Source organism: Odontesthes bonariensis, chromosome 4 (genome assembly GCF_027942865.1).
Source record: "Odontesthes bonariensis isolate fOdoBon6 chromosome 4, fOdoBon6.hap1, whole genome shotgun sequence".
NCBI lineage: Eukaryota > Metazoa > Chordata > Actinopteri > Atheriniformes > Atherinopsidae > Odontesthes > Odontesthes bonariensis.
Genome location: NC_134509.1, coordinates 8956915 through 8977757, shown reverse-complemented (window position 1 = coordinate 8977757; position 20843 = coordinate 8956915). Strand labels below are relative to the sequence as shown.

The window sequence follows — 20843 nt, the reverse complement described above, 5'->3', positions numbered from 1 at the left end:
CTGGTGTGACAGATTCCGAAGTTACTTTGACAGTTGTTAATACCCTTATTGGTAAATACTGGCTTCAAATGAAATATGTGCCCATATTTTAAAAGACTGCCGACAGGCGTAGCAAAATGCTGCATATTTAGAAATGTTGTAGTCCAGTCATGCATAGAGGTACAATCAGCTTTTGTTAAAAATATATAAGAAATATATATCAAAATATTTGACTCACAAATTCTGGAGAACACGTAGCCAGCCTACCTCATCAACATCCTCTGCCCTCTTTTGGTCCTGGTCAGCGACCGCCAGGGTTGTCTATGTGTTCATGACACCTGTCAACATCACCTGTAGTGGTCCTGTCAGGCTCAAAATTGCTCTTTTTTCCAGGTTTTGACTGAATCTCCAAATGAGGATGTTTATGTTGTAAGACACAATCCATAATGATGGCTTTGCTAAAGCTATAGATCCTAGAAAGTTCAAGTAAGGTCAAAAGTTCAATGCTTTCTGCACCCATTGGTTGGATGGTATTTTTCTTGGTCTTAAAATAATATATATATTTTAAATGAGTTATATTTATATTTCAAATCAGTGACTAGCTACGGCGCACCCCAGCTCCTCCCTGGTGCCCCTATGAGGCTCTGAAACCTTACTGGTAGGGTACATATTTTTATTTTTATTTTATTTGACTATTATTATTATTGTTTTAAATTATATAGCTGTTGTATGTCTTTTAATTTATTCTTGTATTTTATTCTTTTAAATTTTTTGGTTTTTATTTTTCTGTACAGCACTTTGGTCAACTGAGGTTGTTGTAAAGTGCTTTATAAATAAAATTGGATTGGATTGGATCGGATATCTTATACACGAGCTATTCTTCCAGTTGTTTATCCGCTAATCTTTCAAATATTTTACTGAGAAAATGATGATTTGCTATGACTCAATAAAGAAACAACACCAAAGCATGAAAAGATTTGATTTAACACAAATTAGAGCTTAGGATTTTAGTGAAGTTGTTCATGCAGCCCCCCCCCCCCCCCCCCCCCCCCCCTCTGCTTCAGCTGTTGAATAGCAATGATCAATGGTTACTTACTTTCTAGCCCTCACAGATGCCATATACGTTTTAGCCAAATGCAGTATGGTTACTCTGCTTTATGGCATCTGCACTGAAAATAGCCACGCATGGCGAGCCTATTGTTGTTAACATTACCTTTACACAAACATGTACAGTTTTTGCCATGTTGTCCATTGTAACTGGCCTGTGAGAGGATGCAGGAAAAGGGGCGGGACTGAGCGCACAGTTGGGGGTAGCGCGGTAGTGCGGCGTCTGATGCGCGCAGAAAGACAACACATCGTTGGACGGAAACGCTCCGGAGACACCGAAATGCACACAAAATGCTGCGTCCACGAGCTGTGACAAGCCGCTGCATGTGAAGAGTAGGAAGAAAGCGCGACCAATAACGCCGGAAGCTCTCGCGTCCCAGACCGAAGCAGCTCGCGCAGGCAGTGCTCTTGCCGCAGAAATCATTCCAGCAGAGCTGTTTGCTGATGCGCCTGAGCCGTGCATGAATCCCTCCGTTTGGTTTGCAGGTTCAGGACAAAATCGGGCGGAGTTGACGACCGAGTGAGGGGGATAGAGCTTGTGAGTGCACCTTATCTGCTTCTCCATACAGCCTTTGGCACCTGCTTGAGGATGGCGTTAACGATCTGCACGCGATTTACCGACGAATATCAGCTGTTCGAGGAGCTGGGGAAGTAAGGAAGCATGTTTTTTTTTTTTTCTCTTTTATCATATGGTATCATCCCTATGTGATTTTGTCGGCTCGTTATGTAATGGGCCGAATGTCTCTGTGTTGTTTTTTTAATTTTTTTTGGCGCGTGCGTGTGCGCGCCGCTGAGAGTTTAGTCAGTAACCTATGATGCAGGGAGGTGAATAAGTAATCGAGTGAATCTTGTAGGCCTGAGCAATGGATTTTTTTGTTCGTTTTAATCCGTCAACAGAAGCATTGCTTTGTGCTTACGAAAGAAGATGTCGTCATTTTCCTCCATCCTGTGCAGCCACTGATGCTGCATTTCGACATTTGCGGCGCCCCAGCAGGGCGAGGAGCACCTGCGTTAAAAAGCTCCACCAGGGTAAAAGGCATCGGTGTGTGTGTGTGTGTGTGAAAGGGGGCAATTTGCAAACCCACCCTCTCTATCTCTACCTCTGTCACACACCCCCCCCCACCCCCCCCCTTCCCAAACCCTCCTCCCGCGTGAGAGAAACACACACACGCGCACACACTGTAACGCGATTGCACACCACGTACAGTAGCTGAAGAAGACACACTCCCCGGCCATGCACCGACCTGCGGTCAATTATTAGACCCCCGGCAGGGAATCCCTCACCCCTCACTGAGAGCTGGAGAGAAAGATCTGCGTACCTACACGCGTGTGCATGTGTTACCTGGTTTTAAAAGTCTGTAGGCCTGTGCTTATGTGCATTTTTTTGTGGTCTGACCCGCTGTCTGCTCAGCACCCTGCAGTCAGTGTACACAGCCCCAGATGTCTGCAGCTACAGTAGTGTTGACCTCCAGAAGGCAGAAAGAGTTAGCCTAGAATATTGTACTCCCTGTCACCCAGTTTCCTTCCTGGAGGCACTGATCTTCTGTAACCCACCTGATGGAAATCTCTTCTTCCCAGTCCTTTTCCTTTATGATCCTATGCAGCCTTCATCTTACACCATGCCGTAACACTCATTAATAATGCATTCATGTTGCTTTTATAGCACCTTTTAACTCACTTGATCCCTTAAATAGTGCAGCACTATTTTCTTAGACAGATATGAAATAGATACAACCCTATGTTAAAACATTTTTTTTATATGATATGGCAATACAATTCCAAAAAGATATGGTATTTGAATTCATACAGCATAATGCACACAATTTTTTACAAAGGGGATGCAACAAAAACATGCTGTTAAAATTCAGATGTGAAAGCACCATGCTACCACGTTGGCTTTTCTTTTCTTTTTTTTTATTTTCTAACCTCCCTAGCAACATAGCTCTAATGTTTCCAGATGTTCAAAAACAAGCCACACACACTTTATTTTTGGATTTAAATTTCCATCAGTCCAGACAACCTTCGGTTCCATACAAAAATCTGTTAACAGACTCTGAAATGTTAGTTCATGTTCAGATCGATCTCAAAGTGTTACCCAGTAACTCTGCTGCATTGGACGAAAGAAAAGGTATCACGTAACGCAGATTTGAGTGTTGTAGAGAAATTAATTGCAATTCCAGGGATTTTTAGGTAGTGAATTTATTAATGTATTTATGCGTCTATCTTCATTTGAGATTATATGTGAAATAACCTGGGGAAAAAGAAGAGCAGAAAAAGAAAAAAAGAAACCCACAGCACAGATGGCTCATTTCTCACAACAGTTTTTCACCTTTTGCCCTTTATTTATTTCCAGTTCAAGTGAAATTACAGTTTATTCTGTCCTGTTGGACTCCACAAACATATGCTCTTCACAGTGCCACGCTAGCCAACTACACTGGACCGTCAGCTAAAAATCTTATGTAACATGTTATGCTATGATTTTTTTTTTCCTTTAACAAATCCTCTATAAATTAGAGGAAAGCTTTAGTGGCAAGCTGCTCCAGAGGATGTTAGATAACACGCTCGTAGTACACATCACTGTGTACAGAAGCTAACCATTACATTGACTCAAAGCATAATCTATTTCTCAGATTGCCATGCTGATTAAATCAAATGATGTAAAGTACAGTAACGCCACCTCTCAGACATTAAAGGAAAAAAAAGATCAGGGTCGATTTGAGGGTGAGTATACACACTCATTTGATCTTTTCTTGAGTTGGTTAAAAGGCAGGTGGACGACTCCATGGCTGCATTTAGAGATGAGAGACGCAGCACTCCTTCCTCTCCTCCTTCAAATATAGCTGGCCTAGTTTTTTGATCTTCATACACGTCCCTGACACACCAGAGCAGCACATGGCTCAAACAATAGTAGGGCTGGTTGGCATGTTTGTAGGTTTGTAGGTGCTAATGGCCATTTGTAGAAATCTGGACAAAGTGTACTGCAGGCGTGGTTAGAGAGTGAGTGTTTGTTAGTAACCACCTAGCTACTGCATCTACACATTGGTCATATTTATGAATGTAATTTCACTGCAAATAATAGAGATGTATTTCAGTAAAAAACAAAATCCTTTTTAATAAAAGAAAGTTTACTATGGTTACAATGGAAACACCTCTACAGACTATGGGCCGATATCATTAGATCCTGATGGTATGTTTAAGTTTAGCAAAGATATCACGGTTTCACACTATTTTTGTATTGTGATTACAGAAAAAAAAAGTGTAATTTTTAAATGTCTGAATGAAAACCAACTGCTTCTTTTTTCAATTGAGCCCAATCTTATTCTTAAACAACATATAGAATATTTTTGAACATCAGTAAACTTGTATGTGTAGGCTACTACTGCATTAAACATAAATAGAAACAATTCAAAGCATTATTTTATAATTAATTTTATATAAAAACACGGCTACTACCCCCACTACTTAGAACAACAGAAAATGTGAAGGTCACGTCATCTTTTTCTTTTTTTTTTGGATGCCATATTGTGTTTTTGCTTGCTGTGAGGCTGTCTTTTGTATCCTGAATTCTAATTTCAGGATAGTGTTTGGATGCTCAAATTGTAGGACCAGTCTCTGACATTCCATCCAAGTACTTTACTAATTTTTTATGAATCTATGAATCTATGACAATAATGACTCTAAATGTAATAAATTAGCCGAAAAAAAAATGGGTACGATTTTCCGAAGGACCAGATTTCCACTGGATTTCATAGTTTTTAGCCAATTAAAACCAAATTTAACCAGGCAACAATTGTCTTGAATGGATGCATGGAGCATTCCTCACAAGATGGCATTCCCGTTCCAGCTCACAACACAGCGTAACATATCATCACATTCTCTATACTCAAATAATGGATTGTATACTATTCGGTTACTTTAATGTTGGTACAAATGAGAGAGACAGAGAGTGTGTCAGCTCACACTCATTTTCTCTCTCGGTACTGTGCACAAACCAGATAACTAACATGTCATTTTTAAAAAAACTCTGGAATTTGAAATGATACCATCTAAACTAAAATACAGTATTAAAGTAAATGCAACAACTTGAAAATGAGCTCTTCTTTGCTTATTTTTGGTGTTAGGAGGGTAGCTCGCTAATGTCAGCTGGTCAATTAGACATGTTATCTGCCTCGCCAGCAAGCCAGTAGTAAACTATTTATTCCAGTAGTGCTATACATGCTAAGTCTCAAGGCTGATTGGAAAACATGATGGGTGATGCTCCAATAGATAGTAAAATGTATTATATACTTTTCACAGGAATGGGGTTATACCTTGCATGCACGTGCCTACTCCAGACAAGCCTGGCTAGGCTAGTTTGGAGGGCAAGTCCACCTCAGGCTTAACCATGTTTGCTGCTATCTAGCATTAAATGTTGAAATGCAGCATTACACTGCATTTGCTCCCCAGCAGTCAAGTCACAATCAAATATTCTTAATGTCTAACACTATGGCAGTCTGACAAATGCCGCTGATAAATGCTAATTGGAAATAGAAGCTCAAACCTTTTTTTTTCATTCTGAAGCATCTGGCTGACATTCAAAGGCTAATTCAAGTCAGGCTTTTCCCATAAAGCCCAACTTTTCTTGGCCGGTTTTGAAACCCTTTTGACTAACCTGTTGGGATATATTGGTAAGGTTTTGTGTGTGTATGTTCATTTTCAGGGGGGCGTTCTCTGTGGTCAGGAGGTGTGTGAAGATCTCCTCTGGACAGGAGTATGCCGCCAAAATCATCAACACCAAGAAGCTTTCTGCTAGAGGTAGGACACACAAACACACATACAGAAACACAAACTGCGCTTGACCAGAAAAACATTCACTGAGTGTCACTGAGCTCCATGCTGATGAACTCCGAACATCCCTGCCCCTGAAACAGGCTTGAGGCACGGGGAGAGATTGTGTGTGTTGTGCACGTCTATGTGGCAGGGAATAGGAAGACAGACAGACAGACAAAGGGAAAAAGACTCATCTGAATGATTAAGTTTGATTAAGTACATTCAGGAAAAACACTGAATGTATCAAGTAATATGTCCTGTATTTCCTCACTTGCACTTTTGTGGTGTGGGGTTCTCACTTCATATATTTGTTCTTGGGCTTTAATGTAAATGTTTGCCACACACAACCTTAAGCGTGTGTGTGCATGTGCTGCGTATTGATTCAGGGCTCTGGCTGGTCTTGTCGTCCCAGGGGCAGATCTCTTGCGAAGCCGACCCAGTTCTTTCACATCCGTCACTGTAATTGTAGCCGCTGGCCTGGTTGCCTTAGGCTTGGGACACACACACCCACACCCACACCCACACCCACACCCACACACATAACACATACACACATATTCATACACTAGCTCATAAATACACACTCACAAATGTGCACGCACAAGCACAGGCTTGACCCAACCTATTTGTGAATACTAACCAATGGTGTCGTGCCTCTAAGGTTTCTCCTTTTCTTTAGCCTGTGTTGAGTTTTGTCACTACGAGTTTGTTTGTCAAAACTAGCGACTGATATTAGAACACACAAGCAAGTAAACCAGGGCATAAAAATGTATATGTCATAAAAATAAACTGTCAGACTACAAATGTCTCAGCGAGGTCTGCCAATAAAACCAGAGCAGCCACCTGTAAGCACGATTTCATGTGAGTGTATACCGTATCACTTCAATTTGAAAATATGTAGAGAAAAAAACTCATTAGTTATCTACAAAGGCCTTTGTTAATATTGTACCTCATACATATATATATCTATATATATATATATAGAGATATATATATCTCTATATATATACGCGTTTCAGTTCATTTCAGCTTCAACATATCTGACTTAATTAGAGATCTCCATATTCTTCGTTTTAGGTACTTAATCAGGGAAATGATATGATATAATCATATTATTGTTTCAGAAATATTCCCACCTTGCTAGCCATTTTTTTCATTGTCATTAATAAAATTTGCATTCAGAACATGTGAAAAAGAAAAAAGGTCAATGGAAACCTTAAGAATAATAATAAAAAAAAAAGTTTACAAATTCTGGGGTTTGCCTGTTTTGAAAAAACTTGATGTGGGTTTGGGGCTTGGAAACACTTTTTTTTGGGAATTGCGTCTCACCTGGGAAAGATTGAGACGCGATAAACCTATGTGACTGACCAGTTTCCGCTCAGAAATGATATAACATCCCAGTTATTCCCAGAGTTTGAAGTAACTCCTGAATCAGAATCAAGGGATTACCCTTGCGGGAAATTCCTTTGTTGCAGTGCTCTCATTACAGAAAAAAAGAAAGAAAAGATGAATAAGAATAAGATAGGGAAGATAGGGAGCTCTCTTCCAGTTTGCTCTTGAAGATGTCCACCCCAGTTTTTGTTTTTTACTGGTTAGGACCACTATTTCTTTAATTGAAATACAACCACAAAAGATGTTGCCTATATGATGGAAACGTGTCTTAATTCACATTTATTAGCTTTTCAAAAAATTACTTTAGATTTGCTTCCCTAGTGAACGGTGACCCAACTACTTTTTACCTGTATTTACACATCACACATTTTGCAAGATGAGCATGCTTTTCAACCAGGCATAGATGTCACATGGATAATCATTGTAAGGAAGAGCATTAAATATACATATTACCTTTTCTCAACTTGATTCCTTTACCTATATTTACACACTGTTCACACAAACAGAGCTCTGTATAAAAATAGCTCAACAGATGGCCATTTAAACTATGCATTTATGCAAAAAGCGTGGCTAACATACTTATGGGTATGAACCAAGTCCTGCTGTTTCTCTGCCTCAGCTCTGAGTTAAATGCTTATCTTTGTTAGTCTCTACACGTTTCCAAATTCTTACCGACTTTAGTGCCACTGACCACTGCCTCAAAACAACATTTTCATGGATTTCTTGCGTGCCGTAAATCTGCTTATGTAAACCTTCTCACTACCTCCTTCCTTCTTTTGTTGCATAGCAACCAGTGTTTCCTATTGGCTATTAATGAAAGGGATATTCTTTTTGTAGCGTTGAGTTAAGTGCTTCTGAGTTGTTTGTCTCTGACCTTCAGTAGACGTCCGTCAGAGTGCTCTCAATTTGGAGAATCAAGGTGGAATTCTGATGGTGGAGCCAAGCTAACAGCTAATCAGAAGAGACACAGAAAAAGTTTAAGCGAACACTGAATTATGAACGTTATACTGAAAATTATTTACCTCCACTGCATGTTCCCAGCATCAGAACCTTCATGTTACAACACGGTCTGCTGTCTTGTCTTGTGGGGGCGAAGACAGACTCTCTATGTTCCAATATACTTTTAGAAAAACTTAATGCAACACAATGTTCTGTTCCACATTGGGCCGTCTAAAACTGAACCATCTGCATGTCACTCAGGTAACACGACTGTGCTTCCTGTTGTTATTTCAACATCTTCTGTGGCTTTGGCTGCCATAACTCAGGCTTGCAGAGAGAAAGCGCAGAAAGCAGCAACTTGCGATGCTTCCACAGCTTCAGAGAGGAGCTAGCTGTGGTGTTGTAGTGAGTAACATATAACCTCTCTGCACATCCCTTCTTTATAAATGCTAGTTTATGTCTGATTCCTCTTGCATAGCCAGACTTATCAGCTCTGTGTTAGAGATGGATTAAGTGTGGCTGCATCGCCTTAACATTCTTGGATTGGGGCCAAAAAATGCATTGTTTATTTGTACTTCCAAACCACAGTTTTCACTACCACACCGCAATCGCCACAGTTGTCTTAGGCGGGTGTAAAAACAGGATGCAGTCAAGGTGCCCTTGTCAGATTGCAACAAACTCTTTTCAGACCCTTGCAGCCATATATCCAAATAACAATAAATGTGCCTCTCTGCATTATCCCAAAGTATTCCACAATTAAATAGGCAATCTGAAGCATACTTATCCTTTATACAACTGGTGCAAGTGGTCACATCTTTGAAGATGTGATCGGAGCTTCTTAACCAAAATCTGTACTTTTCACTTAATTTTTTATTTGCTGTTGTGCACACGTTTTGTCTTTACACATAGTTTCATTTTGATGATGGAAATGTGTGTTCTGTCTTGAGTACAGTGTATTATATATGTATTAAGAAACAACCACTTGCTGTCTTTGCAATATTTTCCCATTCATTTCACTCCAGCTGCCCCCAGTCTCTCCCCAACTTAGCAAACTCCCTCTCCTTGTTCTCAACTCTTTTGCATTTAATTTTCCTCCTCTTTTATATCTGCTCTCCTTTTTTGGTTATTTACAAGAACTGTCATATTCTTCACCAGGAGCCTACACCCATCCCCATCTTGCAAAATTTTCCCCACTAATACCCACCATATATTCCTGCCTTCATCCCTGCATCCCTCTGGCTTATCATTCTCTTTGCTCCCTTAATCTTTTTTCTCTTTCCTGCTTCCCTCTCTCTTGTCTCAACAGTCCTTTTGCACTTCCTCTCTTTCTGTCTCTCGTCTGCCCATGTTGATTCTCCCGCTTGCTGATTGCAGTGCTGGTAACAGACACCTCTGCAGATGGATCAGTGTCTTGCCATTTGCATGGCCAGATTTTCCAAAAATCACTGAAAGAATATTCTCACCTCTTAGCGTGTGGGTCTGTGTGTAAAAAACACACCCACACACACACACACACACACTTTATGTGTGTGCATTTCAAGGTTTACATACCGGACATGCTGGCCTGTCAGATATGGTCTTAGCCTCTTTCTGCGATAAGCTCTAGAATTGCAACTCTGATTCCCTTCTCTCTGCCAGGATCATGACCTCCCCCACCCACTCTCTACCACTATGTGTTTGCGTATGCGTGTGCAGGCGCGTGTGTGGGTATATATAATTGAAAGGGGTTTAGGATGGGATTGGTGGCTGAAATGCAGGCAGATCAAAGCGTTTGCGTTGGATGTTTTCTGGTAATGAAGGCACGGATGTGTGGTGGGCCTGAAGGACCCGTCACAGTCCTGCAATCTACAATCCTGATTATGCAGCATTTCATTAAGAGCAGCAGATGAGTCAGTGAATGAGAGGAGGCAGAGGGGATAGAAAGGGGAAGAAAAGGGTAGGAGGCAGACAGAAAGGGACAGATAATCAGAGAGAGGGAGAGATGATGATGGCAAGTCAGTATTTAAGAGTTTTTTTGTTTGTGCATTCAGAATATTCCTCACAGCAGTTGTCCTCTCCCTTCATGCATGTCAGTGTCCTGTCACCACTGCTCCTTCTGCTCTCTTGTCACTTTATATTTGCTTTTGTGTTGTGATGTGTGTGCGGCTGTGCTTCTGCTTGTGCATAAGGCCTGAAATCCCTTATCTGTTTGAGTGTTGTCGCATAGGTGTCTTGAATTTTTAAAATGAAATTCCCTGTCCATCTCCCTCTGCAGGTATTGCATTTCACTGAGAGCGACAGAGTAAAGAAACAGGACTATATTTGATTCAGAAATATTTGTTTTGATGCACCATTGGAGGATATTTCTCATCATGTTTAATCTCTTTGAATATTCATTCCTGAATTTATCGGAAGTGTATCATTTCGTTATATCCCTTTGAATCCATTTTGCATCGCTGACAAACCACTTTGTTACTGATCTTCCTTCAGGATGGTTTCATTATGTGGAGGTGTAATTCTTACAGTTATTTACTGTATTTTCATTTTTTGAATACGGTACACTTTCTGTGGCTTTCCCCTATTATACAAGATAAAGATTTATGTGCCCATCTGCTTTCCCCTCCATCTCTCTCATCGGTTCCAATCCTGTGTTCCTCAGGTATCACTGTTACTCTGCATCGCCACGCTTTGAAGTGAGTTGAAGGGGGAGTGGAAAGAGAGAGAGAGAGAGAGGGGGGGGAGGGTACGATTGTGGAAGAGGCAAAGATATTGAAATGGAGAAACAGGAGGGAAGGAAAGGATGAGGGATCAGTGACACGAAGGGGGGGGGGGGGGGGGGGGTCACATGACTCATTGGGTACTTGAAAGCTAAAAATAAATGCTGGTCGTGCAGTCACGCTGTGTCTCAATCTCACACACACATGTGCACGTACACAATGTTGAAGATATCTCATCTTTTGAAAGGAGCCAGGTTTTTGGTTTCAGTTGATGCCCCCTCGGCTTGCAGATCAGTCTGACAGTGGAAATTGGGATGGTGTGAAACATGTGACGATCATGCTTTAACATGACTAAATCTGAGTACAGTAAAAATTGCACTTCTAAGTTGTAATTACACTCCAGAGTTTGGATTTTTTATTTGATTTCCTTGCGTTGGATTCTCTGTGTTTTGCTTGTTTTTGGTGTCTTGTTTGGGTTCTTAGTGATCTGAGTTATTGTTTTTTTAATTAGGACTTATTCTCTGTTTTTAGTCTATTCTTGATTTGCCTTGACAGTTTAGTTTATAGTTTACTCTGTACTACATTCTCACTAATACTTAATCTCAGTTCTCCTGTTTGGTCCTCGGTCCCACACTCACCTGATTACAGTGTGTCACCGCTGCAGTCACTCATCATCGCTTCCCCCACAGTATTTATGCACCTTGGTTAGTTTCAGTCATTGTCAGATCCTCACCGTTACTATCTTTATGGTTAATCTCGGGTCTGTTGTCCGTTCCATGTCTTGTAGCAAGCGATGTCATGACTTTTCACTGATTGAAAATTAAATTTAAGCTTAGCTGAAACTTCAAAGACCCTAAGCAGTCTGAGCAATCTGTAGACCCTACACTGTAGTTAGGAATACTTTGGATTCTTCATGTTTTCTTTCGAGATTTATTCTAAAACTTTCAGGTTCTCCTCATGGCCCTTATTAGTGGATAATAGCAACTTCATCATCTACAAGACAACTTGGCAAACCTTATCTACTGATAAAGGTCACTAGATGTGGCTAACAGCTCTGGAAGAAATCTGGCAGTGGAATCTTACATGTTTTTGTCAAACTTTTCAAAGGTTAGAAGTGAATGTTAAAGTGCTTAAAGCGACCAGATAAGCTACTTGGAAAATTTGCATGGAAATTACAAGGTAAAGGTCCCTCTGACCTCCTCTGATATCATGACATGATTTACCTCAAGGTTTAACAAAGAGATTTCAGTTGCAGTTCAAAATTGACCTCGTTTTGTCAGTTGAACCTAATAGCTGCCGTAATAATTTGCACTTTTTTTTTTAATGTTCAATTTTCATCGGTAAAACAATCTTTCCTATGAATACAGTATAAACTGATAGAGGCTCAAATAACACACTGACCACTAGGGCTGAACCTGAAGATTTGATAGTTTGAATAATCATTGGTTGGCAAAGTTTTTTGTTCCTAGTTTTGATATTTGGCTGTTTGTTTTTTAAACCATCCCAGCCTGAAATCCCTCGCATGCCAAGTCATTCTCGGTAACGCACACCGACAACTGTAAGCAACATAGATGCTCAGTTTTTCTGAGCATCTGTAGTTTACCTGCTTCTACAGAAATGGGTATCCTGTTAATGCTCTAAAAACCGAGTGAGCCTCTTTTGCACATCGTCAGTAGAGGGCACCGACACGTCTCGCTGGACTAACATTTCTTTTGCTGTCTCTTTTATTTATTTTTTGTCAGATCAAGTCGAGGAATAAAATGCCACGATGAATAAAAAGATTCATAGGTAGTACTGTCCTGCATCTCCTCTGGATTTCATGACAGCTTGAATTCTCTGAGGACTTCACCAATGAAAAACAACATTCTTCATCAGTCAGGTTTCAACTTTCTTGAATAGCAGTCGGCAGATTAACTTTGTAGGATGGAGCCTTTAATGGACCATTTTTTTCTTCCAATTTCAACCACAAATTTTCAGTCAGATTAATTAAACTTGTGCAAGCCAGTTTCTTATAGTTCCGTCACAAACGTTGACTCCTGTTTCTGCCCATTTGTTTTTCATTTCTTTTGTTGCTTCTTTTCTATTTTCAAGGCATATTGCTCCTAGTTTTTCTGCCGTTGTCGACCTGTATGTTTCCCTTTTACAACCTTCCCATTTTGCTTGTACTTCATGGAGTTTAAGAATTGTTTCTTCCACTGATAGCTCACTTGTTTGGGGCCATTATACCCGACGATCAGCCTGCTGCAACAGCTCTTTAAGCTCTGTACACCCCATTTTCACTGCAGACCCATTTGCGTAAAGAGACTTGTGCAGGTGATTCCAGAATTTTTTTTCTCTATATTCTTTAAACAAAACAAAAAAACAATAATTGTATTAAAAATGTTGTTTAGGCATACATTCACTAAGCCAGAGTTTTCAGCACCTGTGCTTCGTTCATTCATTTACAAAATTCAAAAGCCGAATGAACATCCTGCAATTCTGGTGATTCCGTACATTTTGCCAGGGGTTGTACCACTGATCCTGACGAGACCAGTGATTATACAAGAAAACATCCGAATGAGGTAACAAAAATGAGTATGCACACACAATCACTACCACCCAAACTTTTAGCACGTGCTGTTGATTACAAGCTGAAAATCTAAAGCTCAAAAAGGGGTACATGGGACAGCCTTATGAATAGGATAACAGCCTTCACTTCTACCTTTCTGGTGACCATTTGAGCTGTGGAAATCAGTTGGCTTCACAGAAGAATTTAATCTCTTAAAACTCTGCTAAGAATTCAAGCTGTGACAAAAAAAATGCAGCTTTTACATTTGAAAAATTTCAGGATTTAAATAGGTTGTTAAGCCTGCAGAGAACCTGCAGCATGACTAACAAACTTATTAGGCTGCAGAAGGGCATCCTTAATTGCACACTATGTGCCTCCTACCTCTCTGCGTATTGTATGTCAGCCTCTGTTTTTTCCTCCTTGTCTGACTCTGTGGTATTATGTTCTCAGAGCAGTGACACTGCTACAGAGCAACTAATAATGGGTATTTCATTAGTGAATCACTCGCCCGTTCTTTTTCTGCAGATATGTACACTTCATTGTGTTGCAGTCTTATCTCTGATAGCCTGCTTGAAAACATGTTTATGTGCATTCAGTCAAAAGCCCCATATCCTAAGAGTTCAACAGTGGCCCTCGAAGAGGATCAGCTTGTTTTGTGAAAATGTGCATTTCTTCTTTATGTCCAGCTGAATTCTACTAACACTGTGGTTTGAGCACTTTAAAGTTAAATCATTAAAGTAAAATCAGCATAAAAACACCCAACACTCTACCGTGCTATTCAAACAGAAGGAGATTTGTAGAAGGATCAACTTCTTCGTCCTCAGATACATACATGTTCAGCTTTTTAAAAATCAGCCATAAACACCATGTTTGGTTGCCACTACTGCTGTGCAAGATAATTCTCTAGAAGTGCCATTTGGCACTACTGCTACACAATCAACAGTGGACGCTGTAGAGATGCCACAGCCAATTGTTTGCCCACATGTAAGTAAAAAAACAACAAAAAAAACAACTAAGAGACAACTTAAGACCTGCTTTCCATGTGCACGTTGGGAGCCACTAAAGTTTAATGAAGAAAGAATGTAGCTTTGTCTGCTTCTTCTTCTTGGTGTCAAGATGCTCTCAGAACATCATCGTTCTTATGTTAATCTAATGTGTGCGCCTTCATTACACTTAGTTTGCTGAGGGTAGACATTAACGTATGTTATGAGAGTCCCAGACGTACTCTTGGAACAGTTTTATCTCTGACACCAGCCCCCTTTTGTGTCTCCTCATATGGGAAAGCAGGGGAGTTATCAGTTTCATAACTCTCCTTCTATCGGAAACCAGCCGAGGATGACGATGTCTTACTGTCTGATGGTTTTATGAGGCCCCCGTGCTTTGCAGGGTGTAGAATGGAACTGTAAGGAAGAGAAATGCTTAGCTGCCAGCCATAGAGGATATTACATTCACCCCGCTACATCTTTTTAATTAAAACTCTTAATTAAATCGGAGCACAGCAATTACTGCAACTTGTTGTGGTGCATCTGGTTTGTGCATTTGTGTGTGTATGAGGGTTAAGACTTCAGATGAATCCTATATATTTTTTTTCCCCATCAATTAAATTATTGATTGTTTAAAAAGGTTAATCAATTCTTGTCATCCAAGAGAATGTTTTCAATTAGTTTTAAAGCTTTGCAACTTAAAGTTTTACATTAAATAACCTTTCCAAGAAAACATCTGAAATGTTTAAATGTAGTTACTTAAAATAGTATAGACAAGCTAAATTGGTTTTCTTTACTTGGCAGATAATTTGTTCTATTAATTGACCATTAGAACTATCATGATAATTGCTTGCTGGCATGTATACTTTACAGTTGTGCCGGTAAAATAAGAATCAAACTACTTCCAATTCTTTGAAGGTGTACAATGCCCATATGTCTGGTATTCTCTTTGTGATGTGAAAACAAGGCTCTGTAAGATTCACGGAAACTGACTGCATATGTAGTGCTATCATAGCATAAACTAAATAGATTTCAAGAAACTGACACATATCCATAATTTACTTCATCAGCCATTTTTAGCTTTCATCTGTCGGGACAACTTTGATTGCGCTTTCGTCATGGAATGGCAGAAAGTGAATAGTTACTGGTGTTGGTTCTTAGCTGAGGAGCCATTTTTGGTTCAACCCACTTCTAAAATTACTTTGGTATTAGCTCCCTTGATGGCTGGTAATATATACACTGTGGAGAAGAGCAGGTCAGCCAATGTTCCGCTTTTTGTACCTGGCACGTCATCTGTCAACACTGCTGGAGGGTCAGTAAACAAGACTGGGGTCTTGGCTATTTTGTCTTGATTGATTAGAGATCACAGAATTCAGCTTGATCAACCTTTCAACCTACAAGGAGATGCATACAACCTTAGTTTGATCAGAAAGTCTATCTTCACATTAACATTAAGTGTCCACAAGAATTTGAATAGGTGCAAAGAAAATGTTCAAAATCAGTATTCAGACACAGAAAGTCAGGCACACATTTTTCTACAAATAGAAGTGTTTACAGCCATAGTTAAACTCTTCCACATATCAATGATGTCAATGTACAGTATTTTCTTTTTGTTAAATTTTCCAGCTGTAGCATATCCTGTTCACTTGAAATGTAGTTTGTTAGCTTACCATTTAACATTGAAATTGTTCTTACTTAAAGAAGAAATAGGAAATAAAGAAATGAAGAAATAAAAACTTCAGAAAGATGACATCATCTTGGGACTGAAAACCCATGTTGTTCTTTTTATAAAGAAAGCTTCAGTATTATCTGGATCAGGTTGGTCACAGAAGACACAAATCATACGGTCACAATAACCTCAGACAGAAGCTACAAAACATGAGTATGAAGATTAGAGATAATTCAGGTGCAGACAGGGCCAATAAGCAGCCTTGGAGGTTGACCAGCAGGCCTGCGGCCGATTCAGAAGTACAAAAAGAAATAATGAAATTATTTCACTAGTGATGGGGTGTGTGTTGTAGATTTTGTTTACAGACTAAGAATGACGAAGTGTGACGTTTTCTTCTGTTCAGACGTACTTTAGTTAATAAAGGAAAAAAACATGCAGCGTGCGGTTTTGCGAGTTACAACATGGCGGCCCAACAAACTCAACAAACCCTGACGTAATCACGTCACGTTCACCTTTCTGCTCCTAGAACATCTTGGGTAGTCCTTTCAATGTAACTACAAATAAATGAAATTCAGTCTCCTTTTAACCACATATTCATCGCATGAACTGGTTTTTATCAATATTAATGTTAACTTATATTTCAACTTGTATTAACTTATTTATTCTTCTCAAATAATGTCTTTGCAACAAATAAATTCTCAACAGTGTTTGGGCAGCCTGCCTGTCCTTGTTTTGTCTTCTAATGCTTCTTCCTCTGTTGAATTACTGCTGCTGCAGTTTTTCCTGTTTAACCTTAATTTTTTCCCTCTTTCTTACTTTATTAATGTAGCATATTCTAAAACTAAGCCTCACTATACAAATTAAGAACAACATCGATTATCACAAATTTAACCCAATATTTTCAACACCAGAAAGGTCATGTTATCAGTTTGCCTCCGCTTGAGAGAATGCTTCTCCATCTAGCGAAACGCATGGTGTCATCTTTGTTTGGATCTTTATTTTTGTACATGTAACTGTTCTCCTCGGTCAGTTTTTTTTGTCTCAATCTTCATTTCTGACCTTTTCCCTTGCTCGTTTTTCATTCAGTGTCTTTGCCCCCCCCCCATCTGTTCCTAAATGTGATGCCACTGGACTGACAGGATGTCAAAGTAGCCACTACACTGCTGCAGTGCGGTTAGAAAAGGCCACACATCAGAGGCTAAAGAAAAAGAAGCAGCAGTAGGGAGACTCTGGAGGGTTCTGTTGTACAAATTATCTTTATCTTGCTATGCAAAATTGTGAGAGGATAACTTGTCAGTAACTTTTCTTTTCAATATTTTATAATTAACAGATTTTTGGATGTGTTATGCCCTTTTTTCAGATTTTAGGATGGTTATTTTATATTGTATTATTAAATTCATCAAAGAACATGAAATATTTGTCAGTTGACGAAAACCGTGCCAAATGGACAATGCGATTGTGAGGCAGAAACCAATCCAACTTAAATATATGATACCCAAAAATGATCTGTACATCCACCCACTGATGCCTCTCACAATGTCCATTTTCTATACCTGCTTCATAGAATTCAGGATTGTGTGGATGCCTCAGCAACTGCCAGGTTTGAATAAAAAAAAAAAAATGTAAACATTTCTGGATCCAAAACCTGATATGCATTGAATTAAACAATATATCACTTCTACATTGGGCCAAGTCTCATGCAAATCCACCCATAACTTTTTGAGTCATCCTGCTAAAAAAGAAGAAAAAAATCTTGATTGTTCTATGAACAAATTTTACAACAAACGACAAAATTGTATTTACTAACACAATTTTTCCCCCAGTCTATTCTTTTGATTGCACAGAAGGGCCCAGCATTACATTTGTGAATGATCGGGCAATGAAAATGGCCGCCAATTATTAAGCTGAGTGTAAGGTCACATGATAAACAAAGATTAAGATGTCTGACTGTTTGTCTGATCATCATTGTCTGGAGAAGTGGCATGTGCGAACACATATTTAAATTTATTATAAAGTAGATATACTGTATTATGTAAGTGGGAGTTACTCTATCATGTCCTATTCTACTGACCTGTTGCTTCCTAGCTTTTTGCTCTCTTATCTTACCTTTCAGGTGTTTTCGAAAAGTCCTCAATAACTTCCTGTCTCCATTCCTGAAGACTTTCTTTTTTATGTTCAGCAGCTTTTCCAGATCACTGGTGATTCAGGGCTTGTTTTTGGGAAAACGTCATTATCCTACTCTTGTATTGACATCCCAGATGTTGATGCAGCATGTCACATACTCATAATATTAGGCAATCTCCATGTGGCTCGCAGAGTGCATTCCAGTCTCCAGCTTCAAAGCACCCTTTCAGAGTTTGTTTAGCTTCCTGAGAACTATTCTGTCTATGCTGCATAATCGTCTTAATTCCCTTGTTTGAAAAAAGTTGAAAATGTTTTATAATTTAATAGAGTTAACTGACTGGCTGATAGAGTTGACAGCCTTTTGTTTTTGCTCATGTTGTTTCACGCCTTTCCTGTTTCACAATGTGCACAAGGCATATTTGCCATGTGCATTTTTTGTTTAGAAAGCTTAAAAGGCTCAAAGATATGTTTTTATTTCTGTACTTGTATGAATATCCAAATAATGGCTTTTATTCTGTGTTCGGGTTGGGTGAATTATTAAAATATTTTTGTAGGCTAATAGTATGATAATGGCATGAAAATGGAAAGAGACAAGTAAATGATCAAAATTACAGAACTGCGACAGCCCTACTAATACTGCCACTTAATGATGACACCATGCAGCTAAGTTCACTCGGCCCAAACAAATAAATGGAAACTAAATTATGCACATTTTCAAACAACATTTCAAAAGTCTTCTTCGAATTTGCCACTGGATGGATACAAAGAGTGTCAACTAACTTTTTCTTTGTTTAGTTTGATGGAGTCACAGTGGCAGAAATTCCATCCTGTGATTTTTTTATTTTTTATTTTTTTAATTTTTTTATTTAATTTTAATTTATTTATTTTTTTATCAAAGGTTCCTATAAGATACAAATATGATTAATAGAAATACATTTAGCTTCTATTTGTGAGCTCTTCTTTTTTTAATGCTGTGAATGGCTGCACATGCATGCTTCTGCATGAGAGACTGGAGCAAGCAAAGTTCAAGCTTTTTTGTGAAATCTATGAATTGTCTTGGTGAGCTTTAAGTTAGGTTTTACTTTTAATTTTGGTTCTGTTTGATGTGATCTGAGTTGGTGCTGCTCAATTGCAACACCCAACTGCCCTATTTATTTGTTTGTCTATTATATCTTTATCTAGTTTCTTTTTGTCAGAATCTAACAACATTGTGTCTCCCTGATTTCGCTGGCAAGTGGTTTATGGGGGGTGAGCGTCAGACATTGCGAAAGATCCTATTAAAACTGTTCATCATTCCACTTTTTACATGAGTGTGTCAGTGTTTCACAATATGAGATTTTACGACAGATATGTTAGTTGCAACAGGCAAAAAAAAAAGGCTGCTCTTGGCTATTTTCCTCAAGAGCATATTAAAAGACAAATTACTTCATATTTAACACAAGTTAGAAATTAAAGAAATCCCCAATCAAATGGAAGAAAAAAGATGAAGCAGTTTTATGTTAAGTGGCTTGCCATTATAGTATTTGAGTGGTAATTCTGTGGGAGCGAGTAACATACTTATAAGCACTGTCAGCACAGAACAGGCCAAGTGGCTCCACACCTTCCTGAATGATAACAACTTACCTGAGTAGCTACACATTTTTCTGGACAATTACACATTCTGTTGAAATGCTGCTGTCAGTTTTAACTACGTAAGCAAAGTGTCTGTGGGAACACGGCTCAAGCCTGCACATGCATAATCACACATAAACGTTCGAAAGGTTTTCTGTCAGCCAGTCTCAGCTCATTGTTGTCGGTTTAAATTTTTTGGGGGGGTCAGGCAGATTCAGATTTGCTTGCAGCTGAAATGAAAGGGATTTACTCATCCATTACAAAGTGAAAAAGACCAGTTAAGCCAATTCAGACACGCATGCACTTATTTGCTCTGATCTAATGTATTTGTCTTTAAAGTTTGCAAAAATAAAAAAATCTCTAAAAGAAAAGGTGCACTGTCATAAAGAATCTTACAGAAAGGAGGGTGACAGACACAGGACAACAAAAGTGGTCAACATCACATTAAAACTGGCATCTGCAATCTGTTCATAGCTTGCGCATTGGTTCACAAGAATTTAACCCCCGATAGTAGCATTATATCAGATTTCCCAAGTTTGGCAGAGATTTTAGCCAGTTCCTATTTTCCACTACAGCTGTATGGTATAAGCTGCAGTCCACTTTTCCGTAATTTAGATAACATGCTGCAGAGACCTGCATTTGACAGCATTTAAGTAGAGTTTAAAGGTCAATTCCTCACTTTTCATTGCTACTCAAGTTGACTTTATGTGTTCTATGTGTGATCGATTGAGTGGCTTTACATTTACAAAAGCATATATGTTTGAATTAAAGATGGAACTATGTATGCTCCAACAGAACTAGTCACTTTTTCAACTACCTGTATGTTGTTCTGTAGAGTTTGATAGTTGTGTGAGAACTCTCAGATGTCTGCCATTTGCATGCAAGGCTGGTTCCACTGCAGAGGAGAGGGGAGGCCTGACGCTCTGATTGGTGCAGGAGTTGCTAGACAACAGATGTCCAGCCAGCGAGGCGGTGTACTACCTGTG

At 39.2% G+C, this 20843-nt stretch overlaps 1 protein-coding gene across 12 annotated transcripts in view; it reads left to right on the top strand.

The window, feature by feature from the left end:
* The first annotated feature begins 1273 nt into the window (after positions 1–1273).
* The window catches only part of camk2d2 (calcium/calmodulin-dependent protein kinase (CaM kinase) II delta 2), a 47291-nt gene continuing 27721 nt past the window's right edge, over positions 1274–20843 (top strand). For 7 of the 12 annotated variants that reach the window (XM_075462819.1, XM_075462808.1, XM_075462818.1 and 4 more), the window contains exons 1-2: positions 1275–1737; positions 5786–5880. In XM_075462819.1, the coding sequence (XP_075318934.1) occupies positions 1676–1737; positions 5786–5880 (157 nt within the window). In that variant the 5' untranslated portion in view covers positions 1275–1675. Of the gene's footprint in view, positions 1738–5785; positions 5881–20843 lie in introns of all 12 variants that reach the window. The other 5 variants (XM_075462816.1, XM_075462815.1, XM_075462810.1 and 2 more) reach the window with 2 other exon arrangements.